General features: G+C 39.2%; 1 protein-coding gene across 1 annotated transcript in view; it reads right to left on the bottom strand.

Moving 5' to 3' along the window:
* LOC134527969 (ubiquitin carboxyl-terminal hydrolase 39) overlaps positions 1-20772 on the bottom strand; it is a 57926-nt gene that overhangs the window by 16046 nt on the left and 21108 nt on the right. The window contains exons 9-10 of the mRNA XM_063361078.1: positions 18447-18582; positions 11734-11820 (exon numbers count right to left, since the gene is read on the bottom strand). Of these exons, the coding sequence (XP_063217148.1) occupies positions 11734-11820; positions 18447-18582 (223 nt within the window). The remainder of the gene's footprint in view (positions 1-11733; positions 11821-18446; positions 18583-20772) is intronic.

The raw sequence follows: 20772 nt of genomic DNA, 5'->3' as shown, positions 1-20772 counted from the left end.
AGGACGTGGGAGGAGCACGCGCACCATCTGGCACTGGTGCTAGAACGTATGGCAACCACGGACTGACGTGTGCCCCAAAGAAATGTCACATTGGGGCCACTGAGATCGAGTTCCTGGGGCACATAGTGACGGCGGAGGGGTGCCGCACCAGACCCGAGCAGTTGGAGCTGATCGAGGGAAAGGGGGCACCGAAGACCAGGAAGCAGCTCCAGAAGCTGCTGGGGCTGCTCAACTGGCTGCGGTCCTTTGTCCCCGACTTCGCCACGATCACGGCCCCGATAACGGACCTACTGTCGCAAAAGACTAAGTTCCGGTGGACCCCCGCCGCGGACGAGGCCTTGCGACAGGTGAAGCACCGATTCAGGAACTGTCACACGCTCTCGCGCATGGTGCCCAGCCGCCCCATCATCATCCAGACAGATGCGAGTCAGGAGGGGATGGGTGCGGTACTGTACCAGATGGATGACCAGGGCGTGAGACGCGTGATCGAGTATGCCAGCGCCAAGTTTGGGCAGGCTGAACGGAGGTATCACGTGAATGAGCAGGAGTGTCTTGCGGTGGTCTGGGCCCTGCAGCGGTACCGTCACCACGTTGAGGGGCGCTCATTCACGCTGAGAACCGACAGCCAATGCCTCCGCTGGCTAGTTTCCGCTCAGGGCCGGAAGTCTAAGTTCACTCGGTGGGCCATGCTGATCCAGGAATTCTCGTTCACGGTCGAACACGTTCCTGGACGTGAAAATCAGCTGGCCGACGAGTTGTCCCGGAATCCAGACCCTGAGAATGAGTTCCATGACGACCAGGGCTGGGAGGAAGTGCTCCTCCCTGAGCGCAAACGCGGGGTCGAGGACTCGGTGCCGCGACCGTGTGCGTTGTACGTGCTGTCCAGCTCCACTGCCCCTGCGCCGGACGCGAGACCAGAGACAATGACTGAACTGCTCATGTGGGTCCACGATGCACAGCGCCGATGACGACCGCTCATGCGGGGAGAGGACCGGCGTTGCGCTGGTCCACGCGTGAGACAACGGCCCGTCACTACCTTCGGGACTACGAGTGGGGGGGGTCAGTACAAGCCCCAAGATGTACGACAGAAGGCCGCCGGGGGGATAAGCTGCAGCGTGATGCAGCTCCTGCCCCAGTTCGCCCGACCCATACGGAAGGACGTGACGGACTCCGAAGACCAGACACGTGGCCGGACGCGGACGCAGCTGCCGGTCTAGGTCGACATCGGGGGCCAGGACGGCCTTAGGGGAGGGGGAAGGCATGTGACGACAATCGTCGTACCCTCCCAGATGCAGAGGCCGTACCTAGCCACCGACGTGGGCCTGAGGGAGTTTTGTCCCCCCAGTAAACCATCGGTGAAGTGCGACGGCCAGGGACGCACCCGCGTGCGCCCTAGCATGCCAGTGAGCTTCTTTTGTGTGATAAATAATTCTATGTTTTATATATTTTTTTCCAAATGGTCACGAGCCTCGATCACTGTGGATATTTTGTAATCATAACTAATTAACTGATGTGTAAATTCGCTGTTTGATTAATGTCTCGCTAAGTTGTGTAAATAATTTTGTAACTTTTCTCAAATGTTTCGCAGTGCTAGTAATGTAATCGCAGTCTGGCGCGTCGTGGGGTGGGGCCTCTCCCACACCGGCCGATTTCTCCTCCCCTCCTCCGCGGCCCGCGGGCCTTGGCCCGCTGGCGGGCGGGGAAGGGCAGTGGTGTTCAGGGCGCGATCAGAGACAGACGTACACGCCGCTCCGCGCTGCTCGCGAGGCACGTCTTCTGAGCTCGTGGTCCGACGACAGTGTAACTTCACGGGTTGTCGCGGCAGCTGAGCTGCATCCGTCGAGTCGCTCACCCTGTTGAGTTTTACGAGTCTTACGGGTTACGTCACCAGTCGAACGTCCTAGAATGCGTAAGCGCAATCACGAACCGCCGAACCTTCGCCGTCAGTACGAGACTTTTCACGTAACGGACCGTGCACGTTTTGCGCATCTTTGCGGAGCAACCTTAATCGGGGACAGTTACGTGGGAAAATTTCCAGTTTGTGTCGGGACGTGTTAACGGACGGGACGGTCTTCCGGGAGTCCGGGTCGTCGTGGGAAGGGCGCTCGTTCCGGGACGGGTCTGCCAGGCTGCGGCAGGCTCTCAAAACGACAATAAAAGGGGCTCGTGGAACTGTTAACACCGAGTTATCCTTGGAACTGCCTACCATTCTTCCTCCTCACCTCACTCTCTCTCCAGGTCCCGTATTTCCCGGTCCCGGCCACGTTGGCCTGGACCCACACCTCACCGACGAGAGCAGTAAGGGCACAACAGGACAATTACGTAAACGGGGAATCAGGAACCTAAAGCCGAGGGACGTCAAATTGTTCCTGCAATGAATTCTATAAAATTTTAGAGATGGCACTTGCTTTAAAATTACATTTTTTGTGTTTGTAGTAAAGGCACAATTATTACAGTATTGCGCTAAATGACCACAAATACGTCCAAACTAGTGATGGGATTTTCGATACTTCGATACTTGACGGTATCGCAAAGTATCGAGTATCGAAACTGTAAGTTCGATACATTTTTTCGATACCGGAATGCTTGTTCATTTGTATTGAATTAAGTTTTGAGTCGCCATCGTACAAAATACAACAACAGTAGTACCTCGATGATACGTTCCCGTTTCATACATTTTCCCATGTCACGACGATTAATTTTGGTCCCGCCGAAAGTACTATATTTACAATGGTTTACTTTCCCGGAACGTACACTTATAAAATAATTAATTTCCCGTTTCATACGTTTTTACGAAGCGGAAAAGTCCTAAAATTCACAAATTTTTTTGTTATATTCCTCTTGATAAACTAAGTTTTAATGCTTTTATTTTGAAAAAGTTCATTGTTTTCCTTTGCAAACGTAGAAACATAACTTTATCGCACCATAGATATGGATAGTATCAGGAAGACTGTGCACTTTGATAGTAGCATCTATGGCCAGCACCAAGCGAGACTAGTGGTGCAAACTAGCAATGATTATGAAAATGGTGCACGCGCTTTACCAAGGCACGGAACTCATATTTTGTGCATTCATTAATCTTTGAACTGAATATACCCGTTTGTTATTGTTTTCTTACTGTCGGATTGTTTTATATTTTACGTTTCTCACGTTAAAATTTTATTTAAAATTGTTTTGTTGCATTAAGTTGTTTGTAAAATGAAACAAACAAGAAAAAATTTCTGATTTTCTTTTTATTTACATTTGTTCGGGGTAAAAAAAAAAGTGTACTGGAAAATAAAGGGCTAACTCTCTTGAAGATAGTTTGTATTTCGCTTTTATTTTTTATACTCAAGTATTTAAAGTTGTTTGCAGTTTGTATTTGTGTAATAAAGAGGGAATTTATATTGATTAAAACTAATTTATGTTATTTGTAATAATTGTTACTTAATGGGAAAATATTTTTCCCTGGAGTATCGAAAGTATCGAACTGAAAAAACAATACAGAATCGAGTATCGAAAGTGTGGTATCGTCCCACCTCTAGTCCAAACAAAATTGAAAATCATAAATACGGTATAAGATTACGTAAAATCAACCAAAATCACTATCAAATTCAATACTTAATAATCGAGTACCTAAAATTCGACTGTACATTTCAAGTACTCATGGACTCCTAGAAATTTACAATAAATCTACTTGTAATAAAAAAAAATTGGCAACAATTCATAAATATAAAAAAAATGGAGAAATGATATGATTACCTTATATACCCACATATGAATTGCATACACTTTCTGTTGATTTTTAGAGTAATACAATGTACTGCATCCTATAAACAATTTTTTTTACTTTGGATTAAAAAAATAATATTGTACTGTGAGGTTGAATATGTGAGTAAAAAACTAAACTATGTTGGTTTTTAATAAATATAATCCATGAGTAAGTATAAATTGTTTAAACAAAGTATCTCAGCAGTAGCGTGAAGTTCTGTGAACAGCGCAGTTATTGTACGTGCCATGTCTGCCACCCGACCAGTCATGGCGCCGGAAATTGACATGTCTGGTCTGCTGCCGCTGTGAGGATGAGGAGAGGAAAATCTAAAAATATACTAGCCAGAGAGAGATTGTGTGTGCATGTGTGTGTGCATGTGCATGAAGCCATATGGCAGTGATGACGGTTTTCCCTCCCTCTCTTCTTTGTAAATGTCCCCTGAACTGGCACCCACACAATTAACGTGTCTATCTTGCCAGGTGTTTATGATGCAACTGTGCCCAATCATTATTGTTTATGAATGAGATTTCCCACACTTTCAACTAAACATACCGTGACAAAACTACAGCCATTCCTGGTGTTTATCAGAGCAACTTCTATATTTTTCCAGCCTCACCATGTGTGCTAGTTTTTATAGAAGGAACTGACAAAGAGTAGCTTGTCACTACTTCTCTCACCATGGCAAAGGGCAGGATAAAAAAAATAAAATACAATGGACGAAAGGGAACAAGGATATAGAAAATAGCAATCTTCTCCTTTGGTTTGTTAGGAAATGTAGGGAATTGGAGGGGTAGTAAATATTCGGGGGGGAGGGGGGAAGTGGGCCCCCTCACACCCTCCTTGCCCTATCTTCCCCGTAGTAAACAGACAAATAAGAGCCGAGTGTCACCAGTGTCGTATTTCTTACATGCCAACAAACTGAGAAAACGAAAGGAATACTTCAGACTCTAGTGAAGACAGATGTATGGTGCTGCAACCCATATGCGTGAATATATTAGAAATATTTTCCCAAAATTACAGGTACCACCCATACACAGGGGCGGCCCTTCTGCAGGTAAATACAGTAAAAAATGTGACATGATCAAATAAAATGAATAACGAATCTTCCTCCACTATTTGGTTTGTACACATTTTAGTATAGTGCAACTTCAGACTAAAATAATGAGTCATGGAATTCCATATTAAAAAAAAAATTCTTTGTGATGAGTTTTCTTAAATGCTGGTTATTTTTTTATTTAAATCACACTTTCGTGCCATTTATATGGTGTATCTACCCTCTTTTATCGCATAATCGTCGCACCTACCCTCTTTTATTGCATAATCGTCGCACGCGCGTAATGGTCGCACCTATATTTTTGGCCGTCAATATTGGGAAAAAAAAAGTTCTCACTTAAACGTCGAATTATGTTTTTGGTCCCGCTATTAGATGCCAAGCGCTTTGTGTAGGTATCTTTTCCGTATAAAACGATTTATTTTAAAGTAGATGTATAATATTTATTCGAAAATTACCACTTATTTATTTAATTAACAGAAATACGAAGTTGTCTGCCGTGTAAATTTTCTTTTAAAGACGTTTTTAAACGTTATTATCTTTATCTGATCGTCTGCGTCGCCGCGGTGTACCGGTGTAGATATCTTTTCCGTATAAAACTATGTATTTTAAAGTATAAATCTAATATTTATTCGGACATTACCACTTACTTATTTAATTAACGGGAATACAAAGTTTTCTGACGTGTAAATTTTCTTTTAAAGACATTTTTAAACGTTATTTCCTTTATCTGATCATCTGCGTCGCCGTGATGTACCGCTTGAACATGAACATGTAGCCAGTGCTAGATGGTATCATTCATGTTTGGTTATGTTGCTTCCCGTACAGAGCCCGCGCACGTAGTCGAATATTGATATCTCGCTGAATGCATGCAGCACGCGCTCTGTGTCGAGTGCCGAGTTAACTACAATTGATGGCCCGCATTCTTTCGTGGTAAATGTGTACTACGGCCATAGTTACGCGTTAGTTCACGTCGCAGATTCAAGTGGCCTGCGTTCGTGTTACAGTATGGGTTTTCTATTTAAAGTTGAAGAAAGGATTTTGTTTAATGAATTATTAATATAAATTGTTTGGCGTGCTCTTGTATACTCCACCTTTTTTTTTTTTAAATAAACGTACTTTCCATGAACGGGTTTTTTTATGAATAACTTTAACTAACAAATTTTTTTTTCCGCATAATCGTCGTACCCCTACTTTTCAAACTTGATTTTAGAATAAAATGTGCGACGATTATGCGAGAAAACACGGTATATTTTAGGTCATCAAATTTGGGATAAATAAACCTCGCATAAACGTGCATGTTGTTTTGGTTCCGCTATTAGATGCCGAGCGCTTTGTCTAGGTATCTTTTCCGTATAAAACGATGTATTTTAAAGTAAAATCTAATATTCATTCAGACATTACCATATACTTATTTAATTAACGGAAATACGAAGTTGTCTGACCTGTAAATTTTCTTTTAAAGATGTTTCTAAACGTTATAACATTTATCGGTTTGTTTGCGTTGTTGCTATGTACCATTTACAATAATGTAGAAAGCGCTAGTTGGCATCATTCGTGTTTGGTTATGTTGCTTCCCGTATAGAGCACGCACATGTAGTCAAATATCGATATCTCACCGATGCATGCAACGCGCACTATCTGTCAAGGGCCAAGTTAACTACATTTGATAGCCCACACTCTTTCATAGGAAGTGTGTACAACGACCATAGTTTCGCGTTAGTTCACCTCACAGATTCAAGTGGCTTATGTTCGTGTCACAATTTTGGTTCTTCTATTTAAAGCTGAAGAAAGTTTTTGTTGCACAACTTATTAATTTAAATTGTTTGGCGTGCTCTTTTAAAATTCACTTTTTAAATAAACATACCTTCCATGAATGGGTTTTGTTTTCATAAATAACTTTATCTAACAAATTTTTTTCTCGCATAATCGTTGCATCTCTACTTTTCAAACTTGATGTTAGAATTTAATGTGCGACAATTATGCGAGAAAACACGGTACTTCTATTATGGTGCTATATGGTGTTTTGACATTCTTTTTGGAGTTATTTTGGTTTTATTGGAATTCACTATGAAATATTCTCACTATGTAATACCGTAAACTGTTCCACATAATAAAATATGTAAGTTACAGACACATAAACACATTTGTAATGTAACTCAATTAGGGATGGGTGAATCAAACTCTCAAATCCAAAAATACTATCACATCTCCAGTATTCAAAAGATTTGATGCTCCAAGAAAATGATTCAAAAAATTTATCTTAAGGAAGGAAAAATCATAAATGCATTGTACAGTGAAATTCCGTTACAACATATTTCAGAATAACGTATCTTTCAGTTCAACGTATGATTTTAAATTCCCGCTCAAAACACCAATGTAAACAATGTAAAAATATTTCACTTTAACGTTAAAAACGTATCCTACATTTCAATACAACAACCATTCTTTTCCAGTTATCAGGAAAATTTTACATGATAGATACTGATTTTGCGCAGGGGTTCTTTAATATAAATGTACATTACGATTAATTTTTATCACTTTCAAGAATCGTTAATAAGTATAAAACGTAAACAAACATTGTATCAACGATTCATAGAATCATAGTACAGTATAACGCGCCTTTCGTCCTCCTAAATCACACACTTAGTGCACGAGACGATTTAAACAATCGATTGCTGTCTCGCCCCTCTTCAAGACAATTATTTTTAGCTGCGCCATATTTTGGTTATTTATAGAGCACGTTTTAAAAGTGTCAATTACCACAGATACAAACGTTAAATAAAAATTATATTTTAAATTATATACAAAATAGAAAATCCAATAATGTTAATTTTTGAACTGTTTGGTGTCACAACATGGCCGACACGCTTTGTTTTGCCACGAAGGTCGGAATGTTGCCTGGCACAGCCATGCTCTCGACGCACGCTACTAGTGCGGAGCTATGGTTATATATGGATGAGAGGTTTGTTTACGTTTGACGTGCCACGAGGAAAACAATATTGTTGATTGAATATTTTAATCAGGATGGATGGCCAAAAAGATAAAAAGAAACGCAAGCAGTTTACTTTGAAGGAAAATGTGGAAATTTTAAAAGAAGTTGACAAAGGCAGGAAAAATGCAGATATGGCACGGTCGTTTGATTTGGTTCCCACTACACTGTCAACAATAATAAAAGATCGCGAAAAAATTATTAAACTGTATGAACAGTCATCTTTATCTGCTGATCGCAAGAGACTTCGCCTAGGAGATGACGAGGTAATTCTATCCCAATAAATATACATGCAGTAGACTCCCGCTGGAATGACCCCTCACGGTTCCCGAAAAAACGGTCGTACTTACGGAAGGGTCGTTCCAGACAATTTGGGCAATTTTTGGCCAATTTACCCCCCCCCCCCCCCCCCCCCCGGCCGTTTCACGGAAAGAACCGTCCTTTATTTGGGCAGCTTTAAAATAGCATCGTGCTAACGTTATGTAACGTGGGTAGTTTATTTTTTATCCATTTATTGCCCCCCCCCCCCCTTCCCTCTCTTTCGGCGTCACCATTCGTCCCACCGCGCCGGATGCCTGCCAGACACGTCTCTCGTCGCCAGGCGAGATAACGGGCGGCGGACATAATAACCAACCGACGTGAGAAGGGAAGCGGACGTCAGAGTATTTTCCCTGGGTTTTAAAAGTGTGACAGCTGAGGTTGTTATAAATAAGGGTCGGGCCAAAAAGCTATTTTACATGGTACGTAACTGGGTGGTTTGAAATATAGAGCGGCCGAAACACAAAAATGGGCCGAAGCGATGGCAACGTTTTTTTTTACAGCTTCAGATAATGATAAACAAGAAATATATTTAAGCTATATTCAAGATAACCCGAAAAATTTAATTCCAAATACACTTTTAGTTCAATAAACTATGCTTGTAAGCAGTGGAGCAGTGTATACATATATGTAATAATAACAACAAAGAACAATTGAAAAAAAAAACTCACCAGATTACAGTATTATCCAACATGATATATGCGGCAGCTGTTAATTAATTTTTTTAAGCATTTTTGTTCTTCAAAGTCACACATTTTAGACACGTTGACGAGACGTAAAACAAAAAAAATATTAACGAACATAAAAAAAAATACACAACACCTAACACTTTATTTATCGCCTTACTTTTTAAAAAGTCCCTTGTCGTTGCCTGCTTTTTTTTTCAAGATGGCATTTTCCGCAAACTCTTTCAACTGCGTTAAGCAGGACCACACAGCATCACTCGCACCATGCCGCCTCAGAAGATATTCATAGACATCCCCAGCTTTGAGGACGTCTCTCCTCGTCGGCACAACTTCTGGCTCTTCTGCTTCTCCCTCCCCCTCCTCCTCCTCCACCGCTTCATCGCTCGGCTCCTGCCCCTTGACGTCATCGGTATCATCATCTTGTGTACCCCAAACTGCAACGTTGTCATCCGCTGTCACGAACTCTGCAAACGTACAGTCTGGGGCCAATTGCTGCCACGATTCGTCGTCGCATGGAAGAGTGAAAATCTGATGCTGCGGCTTCGTCGAGGGGCCCGGCTGGGGCTGGCGTCCACTGTGGGTGGGTCGTCAGGGTCGTCAGGGTCGTCAGGGTTTTCAGGGTTGGTGGCAGCGAGAGACACATCGTCGACTGGTGTGACGAAGTTGGCGTGTCGGAAACAGTTGGCGATTACTTCTGGTTTCAATGCCCTCCAGCTGGTAACAATCGCTTCCGTTGCCCTATACACGTCCCACTTCTTCATCTCTTTCCCGATGTTATGCTGCAACACCATGCTCCGCACAAGCATTTCCCGGTACTTCAGCTTCACCTGCTGGATTATCCCCTGGTCCAGAGGCTGAAGCACGCTGGTGATGTTCTTAGGCAAGAACACCAGCTCAATATTTCTGAGGTTATCGAGCGGAGGATGCGCGGGCAATTGTCGACGAACAGGACAACTTTCCTATTCATCACACCCATTTTCGCATCAAAGCTGCAAAGCCACTTCGTGAAAACTGCTGCATTCATCCACGCTTTTTTGTTGAAGTCGTAGTCGCAATGAAGAATGTTCCCCTTGAAACCTCTCGGTTTTTTTGACTTTCCTATTACTAGGGGCTTCATTTTGTCGCTGCCATCCATGTTGCAGCAAAGGAGGACTGTGAGGCGCTCCTTGCTCCTCTTCGCACCCTTGCATACGTCCCCTTTCACCGCAAGAGTACGGTCTGGCAAGAGGTTATAAAACATCCCCAGCTCGTCTGCGTTGTAAACGTCTCGAGGCTGGTATCGGCTGAGGATGTTCTGAAGCGAGGGCAACCACTCACTTACAGACTTCGGATCAACCGACGCACTTTCGCCGACTATCTTGTGGCTGGATATTCCATGCCGAGCCTTGAAACAATTCAGCCACCCGACTGAACGCTTGAAGTTTGTCAAACCTAACTTCAAAGCAAGTTCGTCCGCCTTTGCTAACATCATTGGCCCACTCACAGGCAAATTTTGAGCTCTCAGCTCACCAAACCACTCCAACATAGCTTCGTCCAAGTTTTCGTACGTCGCGCCCCTCAAATTTTTCAGTTGCACATTGCGGCCTTGCTTCTGTACTGCATTCACAATTTCTTCTCTCTGTTTGAGAATCGTGAAGAGAGTAGACTTCGGAATGTTGTATTGCTGCGCTATCTTAGTCTTGGAAATTGTTTTCTTATCCACTTGCTGGATGATCTCATATTTTTTCATTAGCGAAAGTGTATTTCGCTTGGCACTCATTTTCACAAATGCAAAACGAAAATCCCAAAAAAAAAATTAAAATCCATGTAAAACTGCGTGTGTCGTCAACGATCGTTCATAGAATCAAGCCAATAATTTTACCAAATCAAAATCCAAAAACAAATGCGTGTGCCATCAACAATATACAAAATTCACAAAATCAAACCACTAACCAAATCGGCATCCAAGAAAAAAAGTGTAATAAGTCGTCAACAATAATAAAAACCAAGAAATATCCGAATCAACAAGCAAAAGAAGCGTATCCACCAGCGAGCAAGATCACACTAACAAGCCACAAGACAAAGACACGGGATCGAGACGGCAACAGAAATGCGCATGCGCACCACTGTTTACCGTTATCGCTAGGGTGGCCAGTCTGGACTCTGGAGGGGTGGTATCTATTTTTAGCCATGCGTGCGCCTGCCAACAGTACAGCGCTCGCCAAGAAAAACGTGACGCGCAGCGCCGTACATAGTGTGTAGCGCACTTGTTTTTCATCCGATTTTACTCATTTTTTTCATAATTTTTTCACGGTTCCTCGAAAACTGGTCGTTCTTACGGAATGGTCGTTCCAGAGGGGTGTCGTTCGGGAGGGATTCTACTGTATCTGCAAAATAGTTTAACCCATTTGTCATTTTGTATATGTAGGCCTAGAATTTAGGCTAAGTTCAGTAATTTTTTTTTAAATTCTTGTTGTTTTACAAATATTTGCTTCCAAGCTAATGTAACATTTGATCACCTACTACTGTATTTTTAAAAATTCAAAAATACTACGTTTTAAAGGCAACTTTCAGAATAAAGTACTTTCATTACTAAGTATAAAAGTTGAGGCTTTATTGATGTACTTTATAACGAGATTCTACTGTATTTAATGTTACACAAGAGCTGTTGTAATTTTGTGCGCACAGAAATAAAAATTCACGTAAAAAAAAAAAGTACTTCTTTGAATCTAAATCTAAAACCACACTTCTTTAAATCATGCTGCAATTTATTGGTGTCATCAACTTCAAAACAAGTGCAAATCAAACAGTGTTACTTTGAGGGGTTAGTGTATTTTATTCCTGACTCTTGAGCTCAGATTCAAGAAACATTTTCAGGAACAAAATTACATACCCATTTGGTTTTGAGAAGTTGTGTAATCAACCCATCACTTCATTTATAAAAGAATGAACATGCCTGTATGTATGCCTCAGTGAGGGTGATCATCTGTGGAAGGATGTCCGTCACATGAAGATCCTGCATCTCGTACCACTTGCCACTGCCCTGAAAAGACACACAGGATCTTTTACTATATAGTATATAGATCTACAACCAATGGTCACGCCAAGTCTACACCATATTCAGTTTTAACAGTAATAGTGTTGAACAGCCAGTCCTATTATGTTCACGTAAATGCAAAATGATATACGTATAGCTAGTTACAATTATGATTTAAATTTTTGCAAAACTAACCTTAAGATTTACCTATTATAACTTTAAACACAAGTTTTCTTAGTGTTTTTTTTTTTTAACCAAAATGAGCTACGATAAAATCTGGTCATTTCATTTACCTTAAAAGAGTCTCCCTATTTACTGTATAGCATGTTGCATGCAATTACTTAGTACAGTTCTAGTACAGATAAAAGAAATTATGATTTCTCGTAGATTTTCAAGCAAAACTTATAGTATTAGGATAACTTCAATGGTGGCACAATCAAAAATACTGTACATTCATCAGGGTTTGGAATCATTGTCATGGTACAAACTGCATTATACAGTGCATATTTAGATTCCTATGAAATAGGTCATTAAATATACTTCACTTGAAAAATTATGTAAGAAAATGTTGTTAGTAAAAATATAATAAACTTTTTCAAATGTAAAATGTAAAATAAGTAAATTAAAACACATTTTTGCAGTTGCATTTCAGTTCAAAACTTTTATGTAGGGTTTCTATTTGTAACATTAAAATAAACTCTTTTCAACCTGACACTGAAATGCTATTAAATTTTAAGTTAGTCGTTACACTACGCCTTAATATTACCTTCAGATAAAATTTATACAGCCAATAAGAGAATATTCAGGGATTACCAAGTAGGCCTGTGCGAAGCTTCAACTTTGCGAATCGAATCGAAGCTTGTTTCGATATTCGATTTGGCTTCGCCAGTAATTTGCTATTCGTTTCATTTGAAGCTTCGAACGTGATGCGAAGCTTCGCATGCCATGCAAAGCTTTTTTTTTTAAAAAATAAAACCGTCGGTAAATACCGTCGTGCGAGAAAGTGCTAGCTCAGTGAGTCCCAATACAGCCTTAGTTTTTCCTGCAAATCATCAAACACGCTACGAATACGAATAATAATGGCCACGTAAATCGATTGTATTGAACAAATGAACATCGACAATCTCCAGTTGCAGCCACGGCCATAGTTGCTACTTTGTTTTCAGTCGTGAGGTGTGAGCTGTGAGGTTATGACGACATAGAGTAAGCATTCTCTTTACCACGTAAAATGGCTAGTTGAAGCCGAAGTTGTGACGAATCACCGGGTTTTTGTTTAAAGCGTAAAAGAACAAGCCTTATTTGGGATTATTTCACCGAATCGGGAAGTTCGGCGGCAATGTGCAACGATTGCAATAAAATCTTCTCGACGCCACGAGGCAAGTTTATTCACACTACCCAAGTCCAAAGAAATTGTATAAAGAAAATTATGTCTACTAGCATACATCTGCTTTTTGTTTTTCACGGAAGTAGTATTCAATACTTTTGAAATTATATAATCTTTCTTTTTATATGTAAATATCTGTTTGAACTTAACTATAAAATAAACTTGTTTAATTTTAGGAGTAAAGACGCAAATGATATTGTGAGGACATAACCGCACTTTATTTAGAGGTTTCAATAATCCTTCTGCCTTTCAAAACAAGATTGTGCAAAAAAAAAACTTTTATTTTGTGTTCGTTACCATTTCCGACTAAGAAATGCAAATAATAAAATATTTTATAGTATATTATCATAACATACAGAGACGTTTCGTTTAATTTAAAATGGATAATTTTATAGAATATAATATGTTCTTTTGAAAACAATTAAATATAAATTAAAAAAAAGGTATTGTTAAATACCTCTCACCATATTTAATGATTCTGTGAAACAACACTGCAATACTTACAGTCAACCATTTGAACAGTTAGGTTAGCTTTATTTATAATACAATAAAATGGTTTCAATTATTGGAATGATTAGATTATGTTAGGATAGTTACTGATGAGAGGGGCAAATCAAAACAAAAGTAATCAAAAATTTCTAAATGTATTTTTTCTAGCTTACATTTTTTCTAATTCTGTATAATGGAATTGCAATAGTTTAAGTAGTTTCCTGGTAATTTATCGTTTTAATGGTTGGTTAGGTTTGTATGGCTACAGTAAAAATAATGTAAAATTTTTGGGAAGGCTACATTTAAAACTCTGTAAATTTGTTTGAATTGTTTGTTAGGTTAAGTTTGCGACATTTAACATATAAAGTCATATGAATGGTTGAGTTTGGTTTGTAGCATTTAAGATGCTTTGTGGGACAATGAAGGAACACTAGCAAAATTATTTTTTTTTTTTTTACATATTTTATTTTTTGTTTTCACCCCTCCCATAAATAATTGCCTAGGCTAGGTGAGCTACATAAAAAATACTGTGAATTGGTGTGGATTGTGAACGGATGGTTAGGTTAGGTATGCAACATTAAAAATAATTAATATAATTTTATGAAAATGGTTATTTAATTTTTTTTTTTTTAGGTACTACTACTACACTGCAAAACTATTTGCAAAACAAACACAAGATGCTGTATGCGAAGTTACAGGAATGCAAAAATTCAGAGATGTCTCAAACATCAAAAAATCTTCAAGTAGGCCTAACACAACCAAAAATTTCCGATTTTGTTAACAAACACAAAAAAATGCAACCAGGTAACCCTGCTGCACAAAGCATCACTAAACAAATTGCAAAAATGTTGGCTTCTGAGATGCTGCCTTATGACTTTGTTGAAGGCAAAGGTTTCAGGGAGTTACTTGGCAACAAGTACATAGCGCCCACTTACCAAGTGCCCTCCAGAACAACGTTTTCAGAACACTACATACCAGCTTTGTACAATGAAACCAAAGAAACGCTTAAGTCCCAGTTGTCGAATGATTTGCCTAGAATATCAGCTCTGTCTCTGACATCAGATAGTTGGACATCTCGGTCCACTGACAGTTATGTCAGCCTGACGTGTCATTACCTGCAACCAGATTTTACCTACGTTTCATTTGCACTGAACACTGTTGTGTTGCAAGAGTCCCACACGAGTGTTAATATCAGCACAACGATCAAGTCTCTTTTGTCAGAGTGGGGAATATGTACGAAAACATGTACTGTTCCCATATTTTCCATTACAGACAATGCAGCCAATTTTAAGCTGGCTTTCTCTTCACTGTTTCATGAACGTTCACGATATTGCTTTGCCCACACCCTCCAAATAGCCATTGAAGACAGTAAAAAGGATTGTCCTGGTGTGAAAACTCTACTGAGCAAGGCTAGAGGTATTGTTGCTCACTACAGAAGGAGTAGTTCGGCTAGAAAACGACTACACAAACTCCAGGCACAACTAAATATGCCTCAGCTTGAGGTAATACAAAATGTAGACACACGTTGGAGCTCTGAATTTCTCTGTTAAAGCGGCTGTTACAAATAAAAGCTGCCTTGGTCGCAGAACATGCCAACAGTGGAAATACAGAAATGTTGTCATCATCGGAATGGAAACAAGCAGAAAGTATTGTTGAGGTGCTACAACCATTAGCTGAAGCAATAGAAGAAATGAGTGGCGAAAGTTATCCAACCACATCAATGATAATACCAATTCTCCACTGTCTAACATCCAACCTAGAAAGCCATGCACAACAGCAGAAAGATGGTATTTTGTTTGCCAAAGCATTGTGCAAAAACTTGAAGTCAAGATTTCCAAATTTCAAGAAGGAGCAAGTCAGTTGCATTGCAATGCTAGTAGACCCTAGATTTAAGGGCATGCTGATGTCTGATGTTGAGGCAGAAAGTATTCTTGGTACTGAATTAAAAATTTTACCAAAAGAAGCAAATGAAAAGGTGATTGTAAAATCTAAGGAAGAAAAATCTGTTTTGTGGGCTGCACTTGACTCACTGCCCAACCAACCAGCCACTATCCAGAAAGAAGACGAAATTTGAAATTATCTCAGTGAACCGCGTCTTCCAAGAAGTTACGATCCACTGGGTTGGTGGAGAAATCAAGGAAGTAACAAATATCCAAACTTGTCTGTTGTAGCTTCAAAATATTTAGGGATTCCTGCCACTCAAGTGAGTTCTGAACGACTGTTTTCAGTGGCAGGTAATGTTGTTACCAGTAGAAGGGAATGCCTTCTCCCTCAACATGTTGAACATTTGGTGTTTTTGAAGGCAAATTTAAAATGACATTTGATATGTTGAACAATGACATTTGGTATGTTTAACTATAATAACAAATCTTTAGATACCGTATTTACTCGCATATAGGTCGCCATCACAGATAGGTCGCACCCATAATTTGAGGTCTTGAATTTGGTATTTAAGATTCCCCCCATATAGGTCGCACCGGTAATTCATTACCGCGCCGTGCGCCGAGAAAGGTCACTGTACTCGATCAGCTGTTGTTTCGGCGCGGCGTAGCCGCCGGCTGGCTCTCTCTGTTGTCTGAGCTGCGCATGCGCAGTATAACTCACTCAACGCTCCGCCCAGACTCGTGACCTTGCATCAGCAGCCAGCCAATAGATGCGAGCTTAACGGAAAAAAAATATAAGCTCCACCTCCCGTGTACCAGTTTTGACCAGTTCTAATACCAGTTTATTGGTATACGCACCAGTTTTCTCGCTGCCGTGACACGTTCAAGTTTATGTCCATCTTGATGTCTTGATACCAATAATTAATTAATTACGATCCCCAGAAATAAATTGTTAGTTTAAAAAATATGCGTCAACTGTACAATACTTCCGAAATTATAAAATACGTATAAAACAGTTACCAAGACTCCGCTCATTTTATCTTGTGAAGTTTGTCTCGTACCAGTATTTCGGCTAAGTTGTGGCATAAATACAGTATCAGAAATGAACAATCAGCCAGGTTTATACATTCGTGAGTTTACGTTTTTCCCTCGTGCATTTTAGATTGTCTGCTGCTATAATTACTCGGACTTTTACACGCCTAGGCTTAAATTATTATATGTTTAGAAATAAAAGCAACTTTTCATGTTATAAAATATGTATATTTTGCGATTTAAAATGTTCATTGCCGACTATAAATGTTATGTTTTTCACGATGTTTTTAGGCCTACTAGCTAATCTTATCTACTCTTAAAGTACCCACGGTATTTTCTGGTTGTTTATGGTTGTTACGTGACGTAAATAGCGGGATGGATTCGATTTTTGAGTCGTAATTTGCGTGAAAGTATTATATTGGACTAAATGGGAACTAAACGGGACCTGAAGAATATAGTGCAAATAACGGGAAAACGTAAATAACGGTAACGTAAATAAGGGGTTTCGCTGTATGTGCACATTGTAAATAAATTTGCCTAGACCTATATAAACTTCTTTTTCGCATTTTAAAGCAAAATATTGCAAAAAAATTCCTCAAAAATTTTTAAAAAATTTTTCTTCACATATAGGTCGCACTTAATTTTTTCCCCATCAAATCTGGTAAAATTGCCGCGACCTATATGCGAGTAAATACGGTAGTTAATTTTTTTTTACTTAACTGCCTAAAATACAAAGCACCATTGTAGTTCTAATGTAACTGCATAAAAATATGATTTGCTTTATTCATTGTAATTTTTAGAATTCAATTTTTTGTTTATTACTTTGCTTTGTTACTATTAAAAATATAATACAGATTAAACTTTGAATCAAAGCCTTACTATTACCTATTAATCCAGTATTTAATAATTTAAGTGTAATATTGCCTTGTCAAGAAATATACATATTCGCAATTCGATTCGGCTTCGCGAATATTTTTAGTATTCGATTCGATATTCGCTTCGCATCCAAAAAACACTATTCGCACAGGCCTATTACCAAGCTAATATTGTGTTAATGCTCAGCATGTAAAACTGCATGTGCCAAAAATTTAGCTTGGAAAACATCAAAATGCATTGGAACATTTACAGTATCTATGATACTCTTTCAAGTTTATTCATTGCTCGCTGACCATTTTAATAATTTTTCACTTCCCGTCTTCTCATGCATCATTATTTTGAGCTAGGCAAACAGTAAACAACATTTGTGTAGTTTATACGTTTTGAATATTATTTAATGAAGCACAGTTAAAATAATTTTTGCATGAAAAAAGATAATTGTAGCAATGTTTCAGAAAAGTTTAATACTAATTCTAAAATACCAGGCTCAAGTGAACATGACAATGCAGACAATACATAAACTGGCTGAAAATACATTTGAAACAAAAACAAAAATTATTTCATCTGTAAGATGGTTGGAAAAGAGTATGAATTTTGATAAAAACATTAATATCTAAATATATACTCTTGACTGTACTAAAATAGTAAGAAAGTAATGAATTTGTAATCAAAGCATATTTAGAAATTTAAGCATGAATAATCACATTTTCTACTGAACTGCCTTGTACAGCCTTCACATTTAAAAAGTAGGCAAACTCTGATCAGTCCAAATTTGTATCACTAGGTTTCACTTGTATTTTATTAATTCCCTATGCCAGACAGTTAAAGTTCAACTCAAGGTCAAAACCAAAATGTTAAGTTCACTTATCAACATGTTTCAAGTGAATGACAGCAATAAGTGTTTTCCATTATTCCTGAACGGCTGCCAAACACCTAGACTAGCAAACAAATGACTGCAGTGCACTAACTTTATGGAGAACATGCACTCTGTAAGTCCCCTTCATCGGCTCTCCGTCGTGAACAATGTTGGCCACGAGGTCGTAAGTAGTGTTCTTGTGCTGCTCCTTTATTCTTGGCGTGAGAATGTCACCAAAATCTACATTTCTGAAAAAGCACATCATTAGAATCATGATGTACACTGCATGAAAGAAGTATGTCATAGTTAGGGCCTGGAATTTTTCGCGATCGCGAATTTTGCGAAAATTCGCGCGAATTTCGCATGAAAACGCGAAAAGTAAGTACATTCACGAAAACCACAACATTTCTATATTACACTGCGAATATATCCCCGAAAAGTACCATTACAGTAGAATCCCGCCGATGCGAGCCTCCTCTGATGCGTCCATTCCGTTTATATGACCGTTTTTTGAGAAAACATGACAAATTTAAGCAGAGAAGGTCGAAAATTTGAGTAAAATCGGCTGAAAAACAAGTCGGTTACACTTTGTTGGGCTCTATGTGTTCAAGTTTATCTTGGCGAGAGCTGTACTGTAAGCAGCCAGGCATACAAAAGACGTCTAGAAATAGATACCACCCCTCTAGACTGTCCACGCGGCAGTGTCTAGACGAGCTCGGCGCCTCCACTATCGCACGAAAAGCCGTCTCAGCTGTCATGTTATCTTACCCGCCCGGCGGCTTGACGTCATACGTGACGTGACGCGACGCTTACCTCTCCCATCCCCTGCTAATTCTTCAAGGCTCATCCCTCCCAGAGCCACAAACCATGTAAAAACAATTACCCCCCCCCCCCCCCCCCCACCTCATCCAACTAACAATTCAACACATTCCCTCCCTTATTTCAACCTTCTGCGTGAGAAACTGTCAGCGTGTTTTTTTTCTCGGGACGTGGAAAAGATAATTGCTTGAGCTGTCAAAATAAACATCGCTGACGGCAAGGGCAGGAGCGCATCCTGTCGGTCTGTCGCTGTGATTATCTACTCCAAAAACATGTCACAGCATTTCAGGATAGCATTGTTCTTATTTCTTTCGTTTATAGCCGAATGTTTTCTACTTGATCCACACAAGGTTAAAGTATCCTTTAACCCAAGTCTTGTGTTTCAGCATAATTACCTTATTTTTACATAAGCCGTGTTCGTGTATGGTTTTGATGCTCAAAATTGATCTTGGGTATAGTTCACACTAAGTTTCTTCTCATTTGTGCGCTGGGGTTTGTTCAAGTGGCAACCCCGTGTTCCTCAACTCCATTAAATACGAGCATATCAGTATCAGAAACATGGGTTTTATTGTACTGACAATAGCACAGTGATGTGCAAATTTTGCAACTGTAAAGTTTCATGGGATAGAAAAGATTTCATTGACAAACACCTAAAGTCGGCTAAGCATGTGGCATTGGCAGCCAAAAAAAAAAAAGAAAATTTGTAGTTGCAAACATCTATAGCAACGTGTCTGTTTTGTGTAACTGTTTTGGATTTAATTGGCTGTTATTATGCATATTAGCCTATTCCTAGTATACATGGATTGTTTATTAAATATGTAAACTATTATATTCAATAACTGCACAATTTAGTCAACATTTAAAATACCGGTAAAATTTCCATTGCATAACGAAAATACCGACTTTAAACCACCGCTTTTCTAATTTGAAAGTACCGCTTTTTGCATACTGAAAACACCGAAATTTTCCAGGCCCTAGTCATAGTCAATAATTTAATCTACTATAGCACATCTTAACCTTAGATTGCAGTATGCATTTTACTGGGTATTTACTTTCTCTTTCCAATGAACAATTTCTGCCATTAGCGCTGTCCTTGTTTTGTTGTGCTCTAATGCCCAATGCACGCCATAGAGCGCAAAAGTTGCAGACAAAACTTTTTAATACAATGAAAACTTGTTTAATATGTCAGAAAAATTGTAATTGGTAAGGTAAAATTTGGAATGAGAATAGTGGCAATATATTTTCCTGGTTTATTTCATCAAGAGAATCATCTGATAATTTCATCTTTGTTTCAACCATTTTTGTCAACTTTTTATATCATTTAATTTCAAGAAGTTTGGCTCTTTTCAGCATTGCACGTACTTCCATGGAATACCTTGTTATTAATAGTGACTGATCGTAACAAATATATCTCCTGTGAAATAATAATATGAGTTTAGCATTTAATTTTTTTTTCTGTCAGAATGTCCACAACTGTAATAATACTGTCAGTAGACAATATTTTGTGGTCTTGGAAAAATCAAGAAATAGTAATATTAAAAAATATATTAGAAATTATTATTATTATTATTATTATTAATGATGGTATTTAAAATAAGACTTTAATCTTAACGATCCAG

The sequence above is a fragment of the Bacillus rossius genome, chromosome 1 (genome assembly GCF_032445375.1).
Source record: "Bacillus rossius redtenbacheri isolate Brsri chromosome 1, Brsri_v3, whole genome shotgun sequence".
In the NCBI taxonomy this organism is placed as follows: domain Eukaryota; kingdom Metazoa; phylum Arthropoda; class Insecta; order Phasmatodea; family Bacillidae; genus Bacillus; species Bacillus rossius.
The sequence above is the reverse complement of the archived record's forward strand: the minus strand, read 5'-3'. Positions and strand labels throughout refer to the sequence as shown.